Source organism: Salarias fasciatus, chromosome 9, assembly GCF_902148845.1.
Source record: "Salarias fasciatus chromosome 9, fSalaFa1.1, whole genome shotgun sequence".
NCBI classification, from domain to species: domain Eukaryota; kingdom Metazoa; phylum Chordata; class Actinopteri; order Blenniiformes; family Blenniidae; genus Salarias; species Salarias fasciatus.
This window is the reverse complement of record NC_043753.1, coordinates 10,479,779-10,497,799: the sequence shown is the minus strand read 5'-3', so window position 1 is coordinate 10,497,799 and position 18,021 is coordinate 10,479,779. Positions and strand designations below refer to the sequence as shown.

Below are 18,021 nucleotides of genomic sequence, written 5' to 3'. Positions count from 1 at the left end.
GAGTAGCTAATATCGGCGTTTTTTTTCTCGCACCTGTTTGGAAAGCTGCTCCTCGCAGAGCTTATAGAGCGTGTAGAACTTCCTGCTGAGGACCTGGTTGTCACGGAAACCCGCGCTGGCCAGTTTGACCCTCATGATGATGGCTCGGTCCGGGACCATCATGGCCACCGTGCGGAACTGAATCTTCAGGTTCTCGGGCAGCTCCTGTCGGCCGGCGTACCCGGGGTTCTGGGGGAGAGAGGGGACTAAGGTAAGGTCTCAGCTGTACGTCGGATCAAAGGCTTGTAAGGAACGTTTCTGAGGTTGTGCAGTTCTAGAACTCCTGTCTAAGTGATGTTTTAAGTGGCGTTTAACCGAACTCCCGCAGCAGTAATTCACGGGGTCAGAGGTCAGGTACCATGGTGAGGAAGATGCCGAACTCGGGGTCCATGTCGACCACGTCTCCGTCGGTGAAGATGAACTGCTTCTTCTTGTTCTTCTTACACTGCAGGACGATGTAAATCTGCTGGGCGGCGACAGAGAGCACCGGCAGCTCGATGCGGTTGAACTCATCGAAGCAGCCCCAGGCGCCGGACTGAGCCAAACCTGCAGGAAACACGCAGCCGAGACGGACACTGCTGTGTGACGGAACACGTCTCTGACGACAGGATAAAGACAGTTGGCGTTACCGACCTTTATAAATGCGCCCGAGTCCTCTGTAGTCCATCTGGTCCGAACAATTGAACACGACCACATACTTCCCCAGACAGCGGCCCATGTCTTTGGTGGTCTCTGTTTTACCTGGAAACACGCTCGAAAGTCAGGATAACAACATTCTCACCGAGCTGCCTCTGAAATCTCACGCCGCGTCACCTGTTCCTGCAGGACCGGCCGGAGCTCCGCCCATACTCATCCCCAGAGCCTGCGACAGGGTGATGTAACACCTGCACAGACGTTTGAACATCTTCAAATCCCCGCTGGGCGGTGAAGGCGTCGCTCCCACGAGCTGCTGGCCTACCTGTCTGTGAGCGGCGTGATGACCAGCCTGTCGGTGCAGCCCAGGTACTCGTTGCAGTAGCCGAACTCCACGTCTGTGATCTGGATGACGCACCTGTCCGCGTCCTCCAGGAAGTAGAACCTCGACTGCTTCTGCCACTCAAAGTCTGAGGCCGATCGCACGTTGAGACGCACCTGGCAGCAACAACGTGACAGAGTGTTCAATATGAACAGTATTTTTCAACTGTACCAGTCCTTGAGTCCACCCACCAGGTCGTCGAAGATGTCCCTCTGGTGGACGTGGATGGTGATGAGCGTCTCGTACTTGGTCCTCTCGTTCCTGCTCAGCTCCCTGGTCGTCATGTCGATCAGCTCGTTGAGGAGATCCAGGAACTTCTGATTGGTCGTCTGCATGATCTGTCAGCCACCGGAACAGAAGCGGTGAACGGAGGGCCCCGACGCGATCCGTCTCCACCTGCGGTTACGTCCCTGTGTTTGTTGCACCTTCTTGTCAGACTTGCTGAGGACCAAGGCGTCCTCTGCATCTCTGGTCCAGATCATCTGGATTCCCAGCAGGCCGACCTGAGCCGGAAAGGCCGACTGGAACTCCAGCAGCTTCATGCCGGGGTCGCTGATGGCCAAGTAGGCCTGACGGATGATGGAGTGGAGCGTCTGCCTCACTCCGGCCAGCAGCTGGCCCAACCACACCTCCACGTTCCCCTGAAAGACGCAACAGTATCTGTTACACGCTGTTCCTCTACCTTAGGAAAGCATGTCTGATTTTTAAAAAATCTACTTAATATACACTTTAAAGTTAGAATGAGTGTCAAAGTCAGTGTTGGTGTGTTTACCTGTGCCATGACTGGCTGGCTGAGCGCCACTGTTTCTCCTTCCTGAGACTGAAAACTCATCATCTGGTCGTAGACTTTCTCATTGAAAACGACCCGGTTGACGTTGTCGAACAGGCTGAGGAGATGAGCCTGACAGACGAAGACTCCTTAAAGATTTCATCAACCAAAACAAACAGGAAGTAACAGCAAGACGGGAATGAAACAGGACAAATGAATTCAGATAGATGGAATAATTCCCTGCTGGATGTGATTTTGTTTATTGTTACATTAATTCATGTTATTTGTTCCAACCTGATGTAAATGTAGTATCTCTGTTAATTCTGAATCTGGATGATGATATAAATTTATGTTTTTATATTAATGTGCTGCACTGCCCCGTGCAAATCTGATTCTATACTCACAAATATTATACACACAAATAAATCAGATTCTGCCCACAGAAACTCATTACACACACACTCACTCTCTGACTTCAGATACCTGTATGGTGTGTGAGTCTGAGGCCTGGCCCAGGATCTCCAGCAGCGCGGGGTCGGACACGAAGAAGAAACGAGGGAACACCAGGCGTTTCTTCTCCAGGTAACCGGACAGAGACTTCTGGCAGAGCTCCAGCTGCTCCAGCAGGTGAGGCAGCAGCTGCAGAGACGGCAAGCAGCCATTACAGCTAAGAAAAAAAGGTCGAACCTCACTGCATAAAAAAGGAAAAGTCAGTCTGTCTCCTGTGAATAAATCGAGCAGTGTGAGGAAATCTGTCAGAAGGATGTTGTTTGATACACTGAAGTGTTTTCAAGTGTTTGAGCAGCACCTGGCTGAGCGTCTCGTCTCCCACGCAGCACTGCACCACGTTGGGAATCTCGTGCGCTCGCTGCATGATCCTCTGCCACGACTTGTCGATGTTCTGGAAACGTTTGGCCTCCTGCGGGAGAGGGGCGAAGTTCAAACGGCACGTAAAAGACAACAGGAACGAACGGTCGGCGGCGTCCAGCGCTGGTCGACCTGCGGCAGCTGCTTGGCGATGTCTCCGCCCACGAACACGGCCTCCAGGTAGATCCACAGGTTCTGCACCGACAGCCACTTCTCGATGATCTCTGAGGTGTTGGAGAGTTTCTGCACCCACAGCTGGATGGAGGGCTTGAACGGAGCGTTGTACCTGCAGCAGGAGGTTCGTATATACTTTAATTTCTTTCTTGCTTTTCATAACAGTCTCATCTCCAACAATCTTTTATCCCAGATTTTGGTTGTTTCTTTGGTGTTTTGTTTTCTAACTTCCTTTATTGTTTGTTCTGGGAAAAGAATGGAAAAAAAGCATATTTTCCTCTCGTCTTTCTTCTTTCTTCCTGAGCTTTTTCCCTTTCAGTTTGTTCCTTCTTTTCACCTTCTAATTCTTTGTTGCTTCTGTCTTTCTGTTCACTAGTTTTCTTCTATGTTCCTTTATTTCTCTGTATTTTCCCATTTTCAATCACTTTCTTCCCTCTTGCTATACTTTCAATCCTGTTTTTCTTTTTCTTTCTTTCTTCCCTCCTTGTTTTCTTTCCTCTTTAAACTTATTTAAGAAGCTTTAATGGTTCATTTCCTCCCTCCCTCACCTGTTGCTCAGCAGTGACGTCAGGACCATCAGGCTGTCCTCCATGGCGGAGATTTTCTCGGCCGTCTCGGCTCCTCTCAGCAGCAGCTCCCCTCGGGTCCTGAAGGAGGCGAAGCTGAGCGTCTGGCCGCTCCACTCGGCCACCACGTCCTTCAGCTTGGCCTCGATGTCGCGCTCCTTCACCGCGCTGATGCAGACGTCCTGAAGCATTCAAACCAGAGCTAATTCTGAGACACTGAGACATAAAACATCTTGTTTGATTTCTTTTTTCTCAAATATTGAAAATTACAGTCAAATAAAAGAGTACCAGAGTATTTCTTTTGAGATAGTAATGAGAGAATTGGGTTAATAATTATTAAAACATTTATAAATGGAGACCAGGAGAGGTCATCAAGAGTCAGAAGAGGCTCAAACAAATACTGACTATTCAAAAACAAAGTGGAAATATATAATTAGGAGAAACTCGTCATCAGATTACTAAAGAAAATGTGTCTGAAATGTTTCATATTGAAATTTTGATGAGAGAAAAACACGGTATGCTGTTGCTGCTTCACTTAAAAATTACACATTTAAAATGAGTGGCAGTCAGTCACAGACACTTCAGTCCTACTGCCATGATGGAAGCTGAAAAAGGGCAAAAATGCTTCAGTTTTATGTGTAAATATTGTATGTGCAGTGACAAATTCTGGACGTTAAAGAAGCTTGATGAAAACTATTTTTAATGCAACTACACCACCTGAATAAGAAAGAAAGAAAGAAAGGAAGTGTTTTTTGAAAAATCCAAAGGAAAAGTCAAAAGCAGTATTTTGTAGGTACACAATTAACTATAATTCATAATTCGTCTCAAAGCTGTGGGACTACAGTGTTTATCCGGTGTGAGAACCTCGATGTCTTCTTTGTTCTTCAGCAGAGGAGCCTCCATGATGTTTCTGAGGGAGAAACTGTCCGATTCCACCTGGAAGCTGTGACCCGTCAGGTCACTGAGACGAGTCCAGTGTCTTTTCAGCATGGCCTGAGGGAGACAGGATGTTAAGACAGCTGTGGATGTATAAAAACTACACAAACCTCCGTTAAAAAGGTTTATTGTTTGGTACCTTGTTGGCCATCATGTAGAGGAGAGGACAGGTTTCTGTGAAGTCGTCAATGGTCTTCTTCAGATCTCTGAAGGCCTGCCACTCTTTCAGCGCCTTCGGGAGTTTCCTGATCCTGAAAACACAAAATGGAAAGGAAAGATATGGTATGTCTGAACAACATGAACTCGAGGATAGTTTTGCACTGGGTGAAAAGGAGAGAGAAGTAGAGAAACTACACTTCCTCATGCTTTTGGTGTCCTCCAGGGCTCAGTACTTGGCCGCAAATCCTGCTCCCGCACACAAATCACCTGCATGTCTTCCCTCACTGCATCCATGAACCCGATCACTGATTTTTCCTCATCTCGTCTCGCAGCTTCATTCTCAGCATCCTTTTCTCTACATCTGTCCTCTCCGCCTCACAGAAGCAAAGCACAGATCAAACTGTGAGCGATCCTCCATGTTCTACCTGTTCTGGAAGTCCTGCAGCTCCGTGTTGATCTTCTCGATGTTGAGATCAGCCCACAGGATGTCGTAGTACCCCGTCACGCTGTCGATGACCGAGTTATAGAGGCTGTAGAGCTTCGAGAGCAGAGAGAGCTCCCGCTTGATCCTTTGCAGCTCCGGATATTCTGCAGGAAGGACAAATGTTCCGGATTAAAGCAGCAGATTTGAGTAAAAAAGAAAGACTGCATGGATTGGTGTGTTTAATAAGATACGGACCACAGTGGAGGTGAATCACTCAGTCATACCGTTAACTGTAAGTCCGAACAGCTCCTCCCCTCCAGAGTAGGTGATGTAGTTCCTCCACAGCTGATCGAACTCAGCCTGGAAGCTCTGCAGCCGCTCACTGGCTTCGGCCGGAGCTACGCCTTCCACACCAGGACCTCTGGAGACACACATGGGGGTGTTCACGCACACACAGCCAGATCTCATCCAAAGCACCAGGAACTCGTTTTCCACTGCTTCCACTTCAACACAAACGGTCTGAATGTAGTTCTGCAGTATTTTGACTGGACGGCTTTTTACGTTGTCATACTGAACCCATCGTATTGAAAAACAGAATTCCGCAGCTCTTTCCCTTCAATCATTATTGTGCTTTGTTTAAATGAAGGACTTGAACATTTCTAATGTTTCGGATCAGCCTATATCTCCTTCGCAGTGCTGTCCAAATGAACCAATTAAGCTCCTTTAAAAACCTCCATGTTTACAGCCTGACCTCTCCGTTGAATGCATGTTTGTGTTGTTGTGTAACGTTGTCTTCTTCCTCTCTCACCTGAGGTCGTAGTTGGTGTAGAAGTTCTGAACGTGAGTCTGGAAGCTCCGCACAGCGGACAGCAGGTCGGCCTTCATGACGGGCTGAATCTTCACCAGCGTGTTCTGGTTCTGCACCACCTGAAGCCACAGCACGACACAAACGTCTGCGTCTCCCGAGTCCGACCGGCGAGCAGCTGCGGCGGTGGCGGCGGCGCACCGCGAGTCTCCCGGGTCTTACCAGAGCGCTGAGGGTTTTCCATCCGTACGACAGGCCGTCGACACGCTCGGCGTTCCCGTCATTGAAGATCAGCTCGTGTCTGTTGAGCAGGGCGAAGGATTCCTCCACCGGACCGATGGTGGCGTCAATACGAACCTCCGCCTCCCGAACCTCAAGCAACAAGCAGAGCATGGTGAAGGAGTGAAGAAAGTGAACGAATGAATGAATGAATGTGTTAACAGCTGACCTCTCTGAGCGCTGCCATGGCCGACCTGACGTCTTCCAGGTCTGTGATTGGACGCTGCAGACGCTTGGTCAGCCCGTCCATGAACGCCAGGATGTCGTTCATGTCGGTGGAGGCGCGGCGGTTCAGAGCGGCGCCGAACGCTCGTTTCCACAGGCGACACTCCTGAGTGAGCGACAGCTTCAGCTCGTCGGTTTCAAACACGATGGAGCCCACGGCGTAAAAGGCCGGCAGCTCCGAAATCTGCTCCTCCAGCTTCTGCAAGGGACAGCAAAGCATCGTGGGTAAAGGAGGCCAAACAGACATAGAAGCTGCATGAAAACAAATAGAATTCTTGTGTTTTTTTCCTTTTTTTGATGCATTTTTTTGACAGTTTAAATCTATTGTCTAGAAAGCACAGTGAACACCAAATTAGCTTTGGCTCTGTCATCACAGGACGACAGAATGTGACATTTCCAGACTTAGGTAGAAGGCAATAAAACAATGATGCAAACACAAATTTCACTAAATAGAAGCCACTAAATACACTACAAACTGTCAGAAGACTGGTGAACAGGTGCAGATACAGAGGAGAGGTTAATTTAACACGGCTTACAGAATAAAAAGAGATCTGAGCGCTGAACTCAGTCAGCGACGGGTCGGACTGCAGGAAGGCCTGAACCTGCTCCTCTGGATCCTGAACACATCCAGATGTTAGCGCAGCTCAAAAACAACAACAACAACAACAACAACAACAACAAAGGTAGGTTCCCAGAGACCTGGTTCCACAGAGCAGAGAAGTGAGCGAGTTGGTTCAGAGTGTCGACAGCCTGAGATTTCAGGGACGAGACGATCGAGCCGAGCTGGATGGTCAACCTGCTCCGAGACAATAGAGGTCAAACGTGGCTCCTCTCCACAACATCCTCTGTCTCCATAGTCTGCAGCGTGAGCAGCTCTCAAAACAAAGACGACTCAAGCTTCGTTTATCAACCAACTTCATATCTGTTTAAGCAATGCTGCTCTTTCTCGTGGTTTGATAGGTTGAACGGCAGACTTTGTCATCAAAAAGTAAATCGCATATGAATTTGAATTAAACGTTTTTTAGTTCAGGTCCCATTTACATAAAGTCCAAAATGAAAACGGAAAAGTTTTGATGCTTTTTTTGGATGTCCGTATCCAATGAAACCAGAACTTTCAGAAAGCTCTGACTCTGTCTCTGTGTAGACGGAGGAAAATGCTCATTTTCTGAGACGCCGCTACAGTGCATGAACAACAAGGCCGAAGTAAATGCATGTTTCATTACATTTTCACTGAAACGCTGTGCAAACAGAACCTGAGTTGCCTCGTAGGTCACACTTCTCTTCAAATATCAACGTTTTAAACGCTCTGATCTGATGTGGTCGGTTACAGATGTTTGTTCATTCGTGCTTTCACAGATGAGTGAGTGAAGGTTTGGTGGGACGAGACTGACTTGGCGATGTCTTTGTGTTCGGCCAGCTGTCGGTCTAGAGGACGCAGCACCAGAGGCTTCACCGGGGTGTCGTCGCCTGCATCACGGACCGCCGCCTGCTCCACCTGAGACAGACAGCGAGAGAATGCAGGAGTGTGATTGGCCGCTGGCCGTCATGTGACCCCACGGGAGGAGGACTGTACCTGCAGCTGTTTGTACTGCAGATGTGCGTAGGTCCACAGGGGGACGTCTTTAGTAGCAGACAGCACAGAATTCACCATCTTATTCACTGTGCTCTGAAACACAGACGTCACAGACTCAGTTCCATCATTCAGTTTACTATAATAATCTACAGCAGTTTGTACAGTTCAGTAAGATACAGTGGGTTGGAAAAGCACCTGGATGTCCTCCAGACTGGGTTTGAGGACGATGTTTGGGATGGCGAGCTGGATCGAGGCTCTGAAGAGAGCAGGAGGATCTGACAGGTTGCTGCTGTGGGAGGAGGAAGAGGAGGGCAGCTGATGTCTGACGACATGAAGTCGTCTCCGCAGGGCATCCAGAGAGAATTTAGTGGCTGTGAGAGAAAGAGATGAAACAACATCTAATAAAGTCCTTGTTTCAGCTCGTTCCAGTATACAGTATCTTGACATTTTAGCTCTGGAAAAAAGGAGAGAAGACAGGATTCTTATATGTGCAGTAATTCTGTGACATCCAGTCTTTACACACGTTTATATATTTGCAGCGATTTGCAGGATCAAAATCCTGGAAGGTTAACTAGTATTGCACAAGATGAATTTAAAGATTGTGAAAGTTAGTGGAACAATCAAAAGGAGTGTTACACAGAGCTGCTTTTGCTTACTAAGAGTTCCTTGTCATGCTCTCCAATGTTTGAACAAACTAAATTTTGGATGAACTGGAAACTGTCCTGTCGTGGCCGTCTCCTGCCGGCAGGGACAGACAGAAAGAAAAGAGAATAACTGACCTGTCACCATAGCTTCAGTGTTGCGATGACACAGCTGACCGATCAGGTTGTAGAAACGACACGGAAGACAAGACTGACAGCGAGTCTTCTGCTTGGAGTCTGGATGGAGACACTGGAAAGATCCCTGAGGAGGAGGAGGAGGAGGAGGAGGAAGAGGAGGTGAATGACCCACTCATTTACATTGCATTTTTTTGCACAGGTAGTGGAAAAAAAAATTGTCAATACACAGATTTATCCCAAATAATGATTTTTTTTCCTATTTAATGCTGAGTTTTTGCACCAGTCCAACAAGCTTAAAACTTCATTCTTGCTCTTTCTAATTCAGGGAAACTAAATCAGAAGGAGTTCAAGACAGGTTGGCAACATCAACTACTTCTGAAACTACTGAGCAAAAAGCAGACATTTGCCTGGCCCTCCGACAGTTTTGAGATATTTTGTGAACTACGTTAGGAATTCAGATCGTATTTTGCCAGAGTCGTATTGGGCATTTGAACTTTTCCCACCTCCAGATTAACGGTCTCTGTGGTTTTCATCTTCCTCTTCAGCTCCTCGATCAGCTCAAACGTGAATTTCTCCACCTGCTGACTCTGCCTGGACACATCAACCACAGCACAGGATTTAACTGAAACTAAACTTTTATTGTCACTATAACATCTCTTGAATATAGTTTTGACTGTTTCGCTGTCATATTTGTGAGTAAGGTACTTTTTATTCATTATCTTTGAACATAACATTCATAACTTCGTTCATTTGAAGCCATTTTCTGGTCAAAGCCAGTCTGCATCCTGCTAACAGTCAGCAGGGATTTATCCTGTTTTGGACAGTCAAGGCTATTTAGATAATAAAAATACAATGTCAATGGCATTATAATTTAGCACAATTTTGTTTTTCTGAAGGATCCTATTTGGATTTTTCCTGAGAAGAACTCAGTCTCAAAAGATATTGCCAGACTCTGATCTGATCTGATCGATCTCACCACTTCAGGGAGACAGCAGCTGCTTGGACAGAGCTGTCGGTCTGCAGCAGGAGGTCCTGAGGGGACGTTGGCGAGTCCTCTGGAAGGACCAGGAGACGACAGGACGACGTGGCCTGCAGCTGCCGGCCGATGCGGCAGTCCAGCAGGTCGGTGACCACTTTGCCCACCTGGTCCAGTTCCTTCAAAGCTACGTAGACTGAGTTTATGACTGTGGAAAACAGAGGGCGGAGGCTTTAGTCACCAACTTTAGAATTCCTAACACATCAAACAACAAGTGTTTTTGTGCAGCCATCCGTACATCCATCAATGTTGAGGGCCGTCCAGGACAGAGAGGTGAGTCCAGGAGACAGCGACGCCTCCACACGGCCAATGAAAGGCTGCATGAGGGGGCGGAGCAGCGGCGGGATCCTGGAGACCACTGAGCTGAAGTCCTGGAGGAGCTCCAGCAACCTGGACCAGCAGGGGAGGCTCAACACTGACTGTCAAACACACTGGGTGACAGTAAAGGAAGCCGTTCTCACCGCCTGTGTAAGGCCTTGATGTGAGCCTCTCTGGACGTCATCTTCTGGACCACATTTGGCACCATCACCCCCAGTTTGGCCATCCAGCGGGCTTCCTGCAGGACTTCCAGCACAACTGGATCCAGATTTATGAAGAGCTCCTGGAAAACACACAGATTTTTTCCAAATTACTTCCTTATCTCAGGAGGTCCAAGCAGACTGGTGAACCACTGAGAATCAGAACATTCATTCAGACAAACTAAACTCACAACTGAAATGTATAAAATGCCCTTAAAAAAAGTTCTGGGAGACCTTAAAAAAATGCTAAAATTATTAATTGCTACTGAAGTGGTTAAATATCTCTTACAGTTTAGAAGCAACCGAAGTGATTGCCTAAAAGTTTTTTAATTGTTAGCCTTTAGAAGAAGATGTAGATCGCAGGTCGTCCTGGTACCTTGCTGTTTTCATGTCGGACCAGCAGGGCGGCGCTCAGGCACTGCGGGACGCTCTCTGCCGCCTGACTCCACGCCTGAATGTGCAGCAGCTCGTAGTGCAGCAGCACCACGGCCATCCTGTTGTAGCTGTGGATCACTTTGGTCATTTCTGGTCCCTGAGTGGACACACAAGTTCAGAGCGATCAAATCCAACCAGTCGGAGACTTTCACATAACCGGGAAGGTAAATAAGGGAATTGGACCTTAAGAACATCCAGCTTTTTCTTCAGGATCAACATGGGAGCTTCAACCTTCCTGAAGAGCTGACGACTCCACAGGACTCGGCCCGCCACCTGCAACACACTCAGGTGAGGAAGCTTTTCTTGAAAAATAGTGTTTTATTAGGTTTAATGTTCTCGAGAACAATAACAGCCTCGCATGAACACTGAGGCATTGAGTTGGGGTGAAACCTACCGGAGGCAGGTCGCGTCCAATCGGTGGCGTTTCTCTCTGCTTCTGGTAAGTCTTCCTCATGGCCTCCAGCTCTTTGCCGTAACGCTGCAGCAGCAGCAGGTAGTGCTGCTTCAAATCCAGACGAGCCGCCGGGCCAGACTCAAACACCGAGAGCAGCTCCAGCATCCGCTCCGTCTGAAACACACACCCCCGTGGAGGGCTGGATCAACGGACGAACACAAGATGAAATACTGAAATAAACAAATACAATCCAAGGTCAAAAGGTCGACTGGTGTTTTCAAAAAAGGCTAATAACCTCATTAAACTACAGCCACGTCTCCGAACCTCAGCTGCAATTATCAGCTGCATAGACATGGTTACACACAATTACGACACAAAAAAGACTGAAGCGTCTCGCTCTCATGCACATCCTTGGAAACATGATATTACCAGGCGTGAATGTTATCAGGTTCAGGTTTGACCTGAATTTGAGACTCAGAGTTTGACTTTCGTAGAAGGATTTCCATTGTGGCCGAGTTGGACTCACAGAGAATGACTGAGAGAACCAGAAGTCCAGCAGAGACCGGAGAGACTGGAACAAACCCTCAACCTGGAGCTGGAAGTCTGAATAGTCGCTGTCAAACTGAAACACACGTCAAGTTCACGTCAGTTTGTAGACAATCATAACAACTGCAGTATTTTGTGGAGAACAAGTTGAACTTTCTATTAGCTGTATGACAGGTCATGTGACGTATTTTATGAAGCAATAGATTAACCAAAATATATCCGTGAATAATTCCACAGGCAAATACTTGAATTAACAGCCATTTCCTGAGATGGTAAATCCTATTTTTCTGCAGCATTTTTATGTAACATAACATTTTATGTGACCTCCAGCTTGCGATGGTCCAGGATGTCGTAGGTCTTCGATTTGGTCGTGGAGACGATGGTCTGGTAGCGGACAAAGATCTTCTCCACACCCTCCACCTGGGAAAAAGTTCGACAAGCCTTCACACATTAGCATTACTCTGTCCCGCCAGGAAGCTGTGATGCTGCAGTTTCAGCAATTAATTTAATTTCAACCGATCTCCATGAATTCTGTGCGCAAGGTCACGCAGAATTCTCAAGAAGGTTCCCGGAGTTTTAGCCCCTTCTTAACAGACCCTCATGTTCTGCAGAGCATCCAGACTCTCCAGCGTAGACGCCATGTCGGCAATCTTCTCCAGACGCCTGCAGAAAGCATCAAACTTCCCAAAGATGTAGTTTTCACTAACAAAGACACCAAAGAAAGAGAAAAGAGAACATAAAAAGTGTTTGATGCTAACATACAGATGAGTTGAGTATTTGAGGATCAGCAGCTGTGGCTGGTTACCTGAAGTCAAGCTGTCTGTTTTCAGGGTTTTCTCTCAGTTTATCTCGAACGCTCTGAAAGCTCTTCTGATACTCCACATTCAGGTTACAGCACTCGGAGATCCGCTGCAGCAGAACCGGCCTGAAACACACTCACGCATTTCATTTTATTCTTTAACAATCTGTTCTCTGGTCTGAGTGAGGGTTCGCTGTGTTTTCTAGTACCGTCTGTGGTCCCAGATGCGAGCAACCCCCTGCAGCAGGTAGCGCCTGCAGGTGGTGATCATCTGGTTGGTGACCTTGAGGAGCAGGGAGGTCATCCTCTCGGAGGTGTTGTAGTACTGAGAGACGGTGTGGATCATCCGGATGCTGCTCATCAGACTGGGAATGTGTTCCAGCATGCCCGTCTGTCGGAAAGTCACAGATCGACGTCTGAAAACGTGGCGCTCTCAGTCGGGCGGCAAAACAAACGCGAAAAAATGTTTCACCGGAGTGCATTTTCCCAGAGGCGTGAAGAACTTCTCCAAGGTGTAAAGATACTTCACGTTGTCCTTCGCCTCGTTCGCCACCACAGTGATGTCTCCGTCCTGGCACGATCAAAACGTCAGCCACTTACAGCAAAACACACCAAACATTTAACTAACAGAACAATTCCACAAAACCTGGAACACTGTGGAAAAGGGAACTACGGTTCAAACTAAAAGTTTTAGCTAAAATTCAAGCAGACAGAAATTGCTTGATGCAGAAAAAAAATACTCATTTCTACAGGATCATGGCTCATTTCAAATATGTTCACATGATGATTGATTTTTTTTTAAACACTCTCGGTTTCAGAGTGCAGTACAGCAGTTTTGTGAGTTTTTAAAGGTTTTGCTGACCAGTTCCCTCCAGGCGCGGAGGATACGAGACCTGGCGACCTGCAGAACTCCCAGAGTCCTTTTCACCTGAGGACGCTTCACTTCCTCCATCAGACTGAAAAACACAACAGACGACATAAATGAAAACAAACTGTGATTAAAAAAGAAACAGAATCAACTAAGTCTTGAAAAAAAAATCAAACTTTACATAATAAGAACAGCTGGAAAGAAACTCAAAAGTTCTGATGAAACAGAATTTAAATATACTGATGATTTATTTCGGACATCCAGCTGAGGCAAACTGTGATAAAAACAGGTCTGACTAAACAAAATGTAAATTAAAAAACTGATCAGACTGGGCGATATAAATCTAAGGACGATGTGACGAACGCCAAACAGAAGTGTTTCTCCACCTGTTGAACGTGACCATGCGCCTCTTCCAGTGCTCCAGCTCGGCGGACGGCCCCACGTCGTCGGCCTCCCTCCTCAGCTGCTCGCTCTCCGTCAGCACCGTCTTGATCTGACTGGTCCACGCGGTGACCACGCCCTCCAGATGCTCCACCAGCTCGCTGTTATTGGCTGAGGGGAAAAAAGCAGAACCCAATTATTGTCTTCATATCTGTAGAACAGCTGTGAGCGACTCTGTGAGAAATCCTCAGGTTTTTTTTGCATTCTGTCTGAATTTCTGATCGTCACCTGCGGCGGTGTAGTCTGCGGGCGTGCTCAGCTGCCGGATGGCGTCGGGCAGCTCCACGTGCTGCAGCCGGAACTTTCTCTCCATGCTGACTCTGATTGAGCCCAGGTTACTGACGAACTGGTCCACCGAGGACAGGAAGGACTGGACGTGTGGACAGGATGCTCCCTCCTGCACACAGCCCCACGTCTGCAGAGTCCAGGATCAGGAGAATGAACACAGATCAGCATCGAATCGATCATCCCTCACACAAACACCAACACAAAGATCACAGTTTAATTTAAATTTATTCCATAATTAAAATTTGTCCCATACCTGCTGGGACCTGAGAGCCGGTAACATGACGTCAGCCAGCAGACTCTCCAGGCTGCTCAGAACGCCGCCGTCGCCGCTGTCCAGCACGCTGAAGTTCACCTCCTGGGAGGAGACACAAGGGACGTCGTCCAAATCCTCCCAGAGCCGCCACATCTTCACACTGAACACAAATCACAAGGGACCGACCTGCTGCACGTTGGCAGTGGTGATGGCTTTCTCTGTGGTTCTCAGGAAGAAGAAACATTTCCCCACTAAAGCCTGGAAAACACAAAAAGACAGTGAGTGAAAGGGTGATTAAAAGTTTAATTACAGTAAGTTGGCTGTGGTCGCCATGTGCATTTAATCATTTGAAGCAGGAATTGTGGCTGGAGTAGTTTAGAGGGTCTTCACACATCAGGGTGCAGTGACTGGTGTGAAGTGGCAGTAAATGTTCAGCTTCAGATGCAGGCACTGGCGAAGAAACGCTGCAGCGTTTTAAATTATTAACCCAGGCCTGTGTTTTGCTTCCTGACCACTAATTAAAACATTAACCTGAAAACCTTCAGAGAAAGTCTCAAAGACAACAATCTGGATAATGGAAGAAAAGGAGAAGGAGAAAATGTATATGGGTTTATTTGGACAATGTTTAATGTATATTTGTAGGTACTATATTTAGAATTTTTATGCTATGAAAAGTCACATATGGACATAAAACACAGAGTTGCATTCAAATAACATCCTCACTAGCACAGTGTGAGAGCTGTTTGTTGTAGATTGGTCTAATCACCTTGCAAATGGGATTTTCATCCATAGAAACACAACACACACTCTTTCTGATTCGTTTCACCTCCTGAAGCTGAACAATGGTGGGCAGTAAGAGGCCGGTTCAGCCATTGTTCTGCTCTCACACTGACATCTATACAGACGTAAAGTGTTGTTTAACTTGATCCCGTCTTGGGAAGCAAATTCTCACAAACAGAACATAATCTGATCTTATAGTGTGATGAAGCAAGTGAAGTCTACCTCTGAGGTTCCTGTGCTGAGGAAGAGTTTCCTCTGAGGAACGACAGAGTTCGCCACGTCCGAGAAGGAAGAACGACTGGGCAGCAGATTCTGGAGAGAGAGAGTTAAAGGAAGAGAGAAGTGAGTTAGAGAAAGACGGGAAATGCAAGATATTGAAAAGAGCAGGACACTGAACAAGAGTTGTTTTCAATAGAGATCAGTCTGAATGAGGGAGAAGTCACCTGGTTGAAGGGCTGGTAGAAGAAAATGAGCTTCTTGGAGCCGTTGGCAATGAAGAAATCATCGATCAGGCTGAACTGGAGGAATCAGAAGTAAAATATTCAAAGAGAGAAAATTGTTCAAGAAGGGTCAGTTTGATGCAAAAACCATGGGACGAATAAAAGGCTGAACACATAAATCAAAAAGTGAAAATACTTTGTCATCAGAGACGAGGGCGTCTTCCACCTCCGGCTCTCCCAGACTGCTGGCGTCCGCCAGCCGGGTGATCAGGTATTTGTGTCGGGCGTCCAGCGCCGCCCGCCTCTCGTCCCTCATGGCCCGGGCCTGTTTGGCCAGCTCCCTCCTCGCCTCGTTGGACAGCAGCACCGTCCTCCTCCCAGACGCCTGCAGACAAGAACGGCTGTCAAAAGCCTCAGTCACTAATTTTTAGCTTCATCTTCACATTTTTGACTCTTCTTTCTTCTAAATGATTTTAAATCGGACAGGATATATAACCACAGCAGCTCCTGCTGCAGGTTCACTTACTGCGGTGCCAGCAGTCGGAGAGGGAGCCGCCACCGGAGACGTGATGTGATTCGTGGATCTCGGGTTCTGGCCTCCTATTCGCCGGCGGCCTCTGGCCATGGCGTCTGGATACGTGAGGGGACAGAACATAAATACAAAAATAAAACAGCAAGAGTGTTAGAAAGACTCAGCTCTGCACGTATTCAACTATTCACCTTTAAATAGTATTATCGATACGCACAGATCTTTCTCTAACCGTTCATTCCAATAATATCCATGTGTGTATTTTTCATTGCTTGAATTGATCCTGGTTTTGGAGTCTGTACCTCTCTGAAGGGGGACCTGAGGAGGTCTGGGGTGAGTTATCATCCCCACATCTCCTTCCTCCTCCTCCTCCTCATCTTCTCCTCCAGGGCCAGCATGGCTCTCTGACCCAGGGTGGAGACCCGGCTCCGTGGCAGACAGCGTTTCCTGACCTCCCGCCGGGAACTCCAGGCCCGAGGACGGAGTGTCGGAGCTGCGAGATCGGGGGGCAACCGGGGCCTGTTCCTGCTGTTCTGGAGCCTGAGAGTCTGGATCTGCCATCTGAGTTACAACACATTCAAATCAGCAGCAGCATTTGTCCGTCAGACGGCAAAGGTACAGAGGTCATCGACACCTCTGTAAATTTAAATGAATCTCCACTATTTTCCCTTAATCTTTGGTGTCCAACCCTCAATATGTTCATCGGCTAATCTCGAACTGCAGATTACTGATAACAAAAGTCACTTTAAATATTCCTATTAAATGTTCTATGACTTCTTTATCAGTACCTGCTCTTTCTAAGACATATATTACAGGTAAAATACTGCAGATCTGCAGAGATTTCTGCAGAGCTGAGTGGCGACGACTCACCGCTGCTGTTCAGGTCCGAGTCGCTGCTGCAGAAACACAGACTCACAACCTGCAGCGGTGCACGAAACCAGGAAGTGAAGGGCCAGTGCAAAGAGTTTGACAGTTGCCATGGAGAAATGCAGTGAAGTGTGTGAGTGTGTGTGTGTGTGTGTGTGTGTCTGAGCAACTAAGCTCACACCACAGCCGTCTCTTCTGTGTCTCTTAATCCAAACACATCACAAATCTTTACTTACTCTTGTCAGATGAAGTTAATTAATTTACACCCGCAGGACTGTAATCAGACACTTTTCAAAGAAACAAGAAAAAAATCTCAACCTGAACCAGAACAACTGCCCCACGACCCAGAGTTGAATAAATGGAAATGAACGGATAATTTACACGGACATGTGTCCATCCTTGAGATGAAGCTCAAGCAAAAATAACAACCAAATCATCTGTTTTCAAATATAAATGTAGAAATGTATGGTCTAAAATTGGTTAGAAATTGCATTCTTTATTTTTGTGTGAATAAATCATTTATCATTTATCACTCATATTTTATAAATCAAAAAAACAAAGCAAAAGCAATAAAATCATTTTTCACTCCATTAAAAACATCGATCTAAAATGTGACTGAAAATGGACAGAAGTGTGTTGAAAATTGTAAAGCATAACAATTAATAGAGGCTGTTAAATGACAGAAAATGCAGATTCACGGTTGCTCAGAGGTCTTCATTTCCCAGCGTCTTCTGTCCAACACGTCCACGGTTTCTTCAGTACATGCTCACTCTCTGAGCCTGGACTGCATTCATTCTAAACTCCGTTTATCCTCGCCTCCCTCTCATTCCCACGCTTTCTGTCGTACCTTCACTCCTCTCTTCTCCCGGTTCTTTTCCGCCTGCTCTCCACTCTCACATCAGGTTCATCTGCAAACACAATCCGCGGATCCTCGTGCCGGACCTCTTCTAATCCAACATGTCGCCACTGCAAACAAGGAGGAACTCAGAGCTGACCCTCTACTGGATCCATGTGTCCCTGAAGGCCCCCTCACCTTCATCTTCCTGTCCTCAGAACCTGCATCACTCACCAGAGGAAGGTCGAGTCCCTAAAATGACTCAAGAACAATTCAGTAGAAATAATAAAGTACCTACTACTGACTAACATAGTTAAAATAAGTAAAATACAACATGTACATTCAGATACATCCTGATGAAATAACGCAGGACAAAACATTG

At 47.0% G+C, this 18,021-nt stretch overlaps 1 protein-coding gene across 1 annotated transcript in view; it reads right to left on the bottom strand.

Moving 5' to 3' along the window:
- The window catches only part of dnah5l (dynein, axonemal, heavy chain 5 like), a 34,818-nt gene extending 18,320 nt beyond the window's left edge, over positions 1-16,498 (bottom strand). Inside the window, exons 1-48 of the mRNA XM_030100063.1 lie at positions 16,240-16,498; positions 15,935-16,038; positions 15,605-15,793; positions 15,412-15,486; positions 15,191-15,280; positions 14,375-14,446; positions 14,189-14,290; positions 13,876-14,062; positions 13,593-13,758; positions 13,201-13,294; positions 12,811-12,909; positions 12,548-12,729; positions 12,345-12,464; positions 12,136-12,241; positions 11,864-11,959; positions 11,520-11,615; positions 10,994-11,167; positions 10,783-10,872; positions 10,541-10,696; positions 10,108-10,247; positions 9,885-10,036; positions 9,587-9,794; positions 9,105-9,201; positions 8,611-8,722; positions 8,027-8,202; positions 7,832-7,924; positions 7,641-7,753; positions 6,958-7,054; positions 6,795-6,875; positions 6,203-6,457; positions 5,977-6,126; positions 5,758-5,876; positions 5,234-5,370; positions 4,951-5,113; positions 4,506-4,617; positions 4,295-4,423; positions 3,413-3,612; positions 2,823-2,976; positions 2,632-2,742; positions 2,307-2,462; positions 1,827-1,955; positions 1,480-1,695; positions 1,246-1,392; positions 998-1,170; positions 853-923; positions 673-780; positions 398-585; positions 34-228 (exon numbers count right to left, since the gene is read on the bottom strand). Coding sequence (XP_029955923.1) covers positions 34-228; positions 398-585; positions 673-780; positions 853-923; positions 998-1,170; positions 1,246-1,392; positions 1,480-1,695; positions 1,827-1,955; positions 2,307-2,462; positions 2,632-2,742; positions 2,823-2,976; positions 3,413-3,612; positions 4,295-4,423; positions 4,506-4,617; positions 4,951-5,113; positions 5,234-5,370; positions 5,758-5,876; positions 5,977-6,126; positions 6,203-6,457; positions 6,795-6,875; positions 6,958-7,054; positions 7,641-7,753; positions 7,832-7,924; positions 8,027-8,202; positions 8,611-8,722; positions 9,105-9,201; positions 9,587-9,794; positions 9,885-10,036; positions 10,108-10,247; positions 10,541-10,696; positions 10,783-10,872; positions 10,994-11,167; positions 11,520-11,615; positions 11,864-11,959; positions 12,136-12,241; positions 12,345-12,464; positions 12,548-12,729; positions 12,811-12,909; positions 13,201-13,294; positions 13,593-13,758; positions 13,876-14,062; positions 14,189-14,290; positions 14,375-14,446; positions 15,191-15,280; positions 15,412-15,486; positions 15,605-15,793; positions 15,935-16,038; positions 16,240-16,498 — 6,639 coding nt within the window. The remainder of the gene's footprint in view (positions 1-33; positions 229-397; positions 586-672; positions 781-852; positions 924-997; positions 1,171-1,245; positions 1,393-1,479; positions 1,696-1,826; positions 1,956-2,306; positions 2,463-2,631; positions 2,743-2,822; positions 2,977-3,412; positions 3,613-4,294; positions 4,424-4,505; positions 4,618-4,950; positions 5,114-5,233; positions 5,371-5,757; positions 5,877-5,976; positions 6,127-6,202; positions 6,458-6,794; positions 6,876-6,957; positions 7,055-7,640; positions 7,754-7,831; positions 7,925-8,026; positions 8,203-8,610; positions 8,723-9,104; positions 9,202-9,586; positions 9,795-9,884; positions 10,037-10,107; positions 10,248-10,540; positions 10,697-10,782; positions 10,873-10,993; positions 11,168-11,519; positions 11,616-11,863; positions 11,960-12,135; positions 12,242-12,344; positions 12,465-12,547; positions 12,730-12,810; positions 12,910-13,200; positions 13,295-13,592; positions 13,759-13,875; positions 14,063-14,188; positions 14,291-14,374; positions 14,447-15,190; positions 15,281-15,411; positions 15,487-15,604; positions 15,794-15,934; positions 16,039-16,239) is intronic.
- Between the last annotated feature and the right edge of the window lie 1,523 nt (positions 16,499-18,021).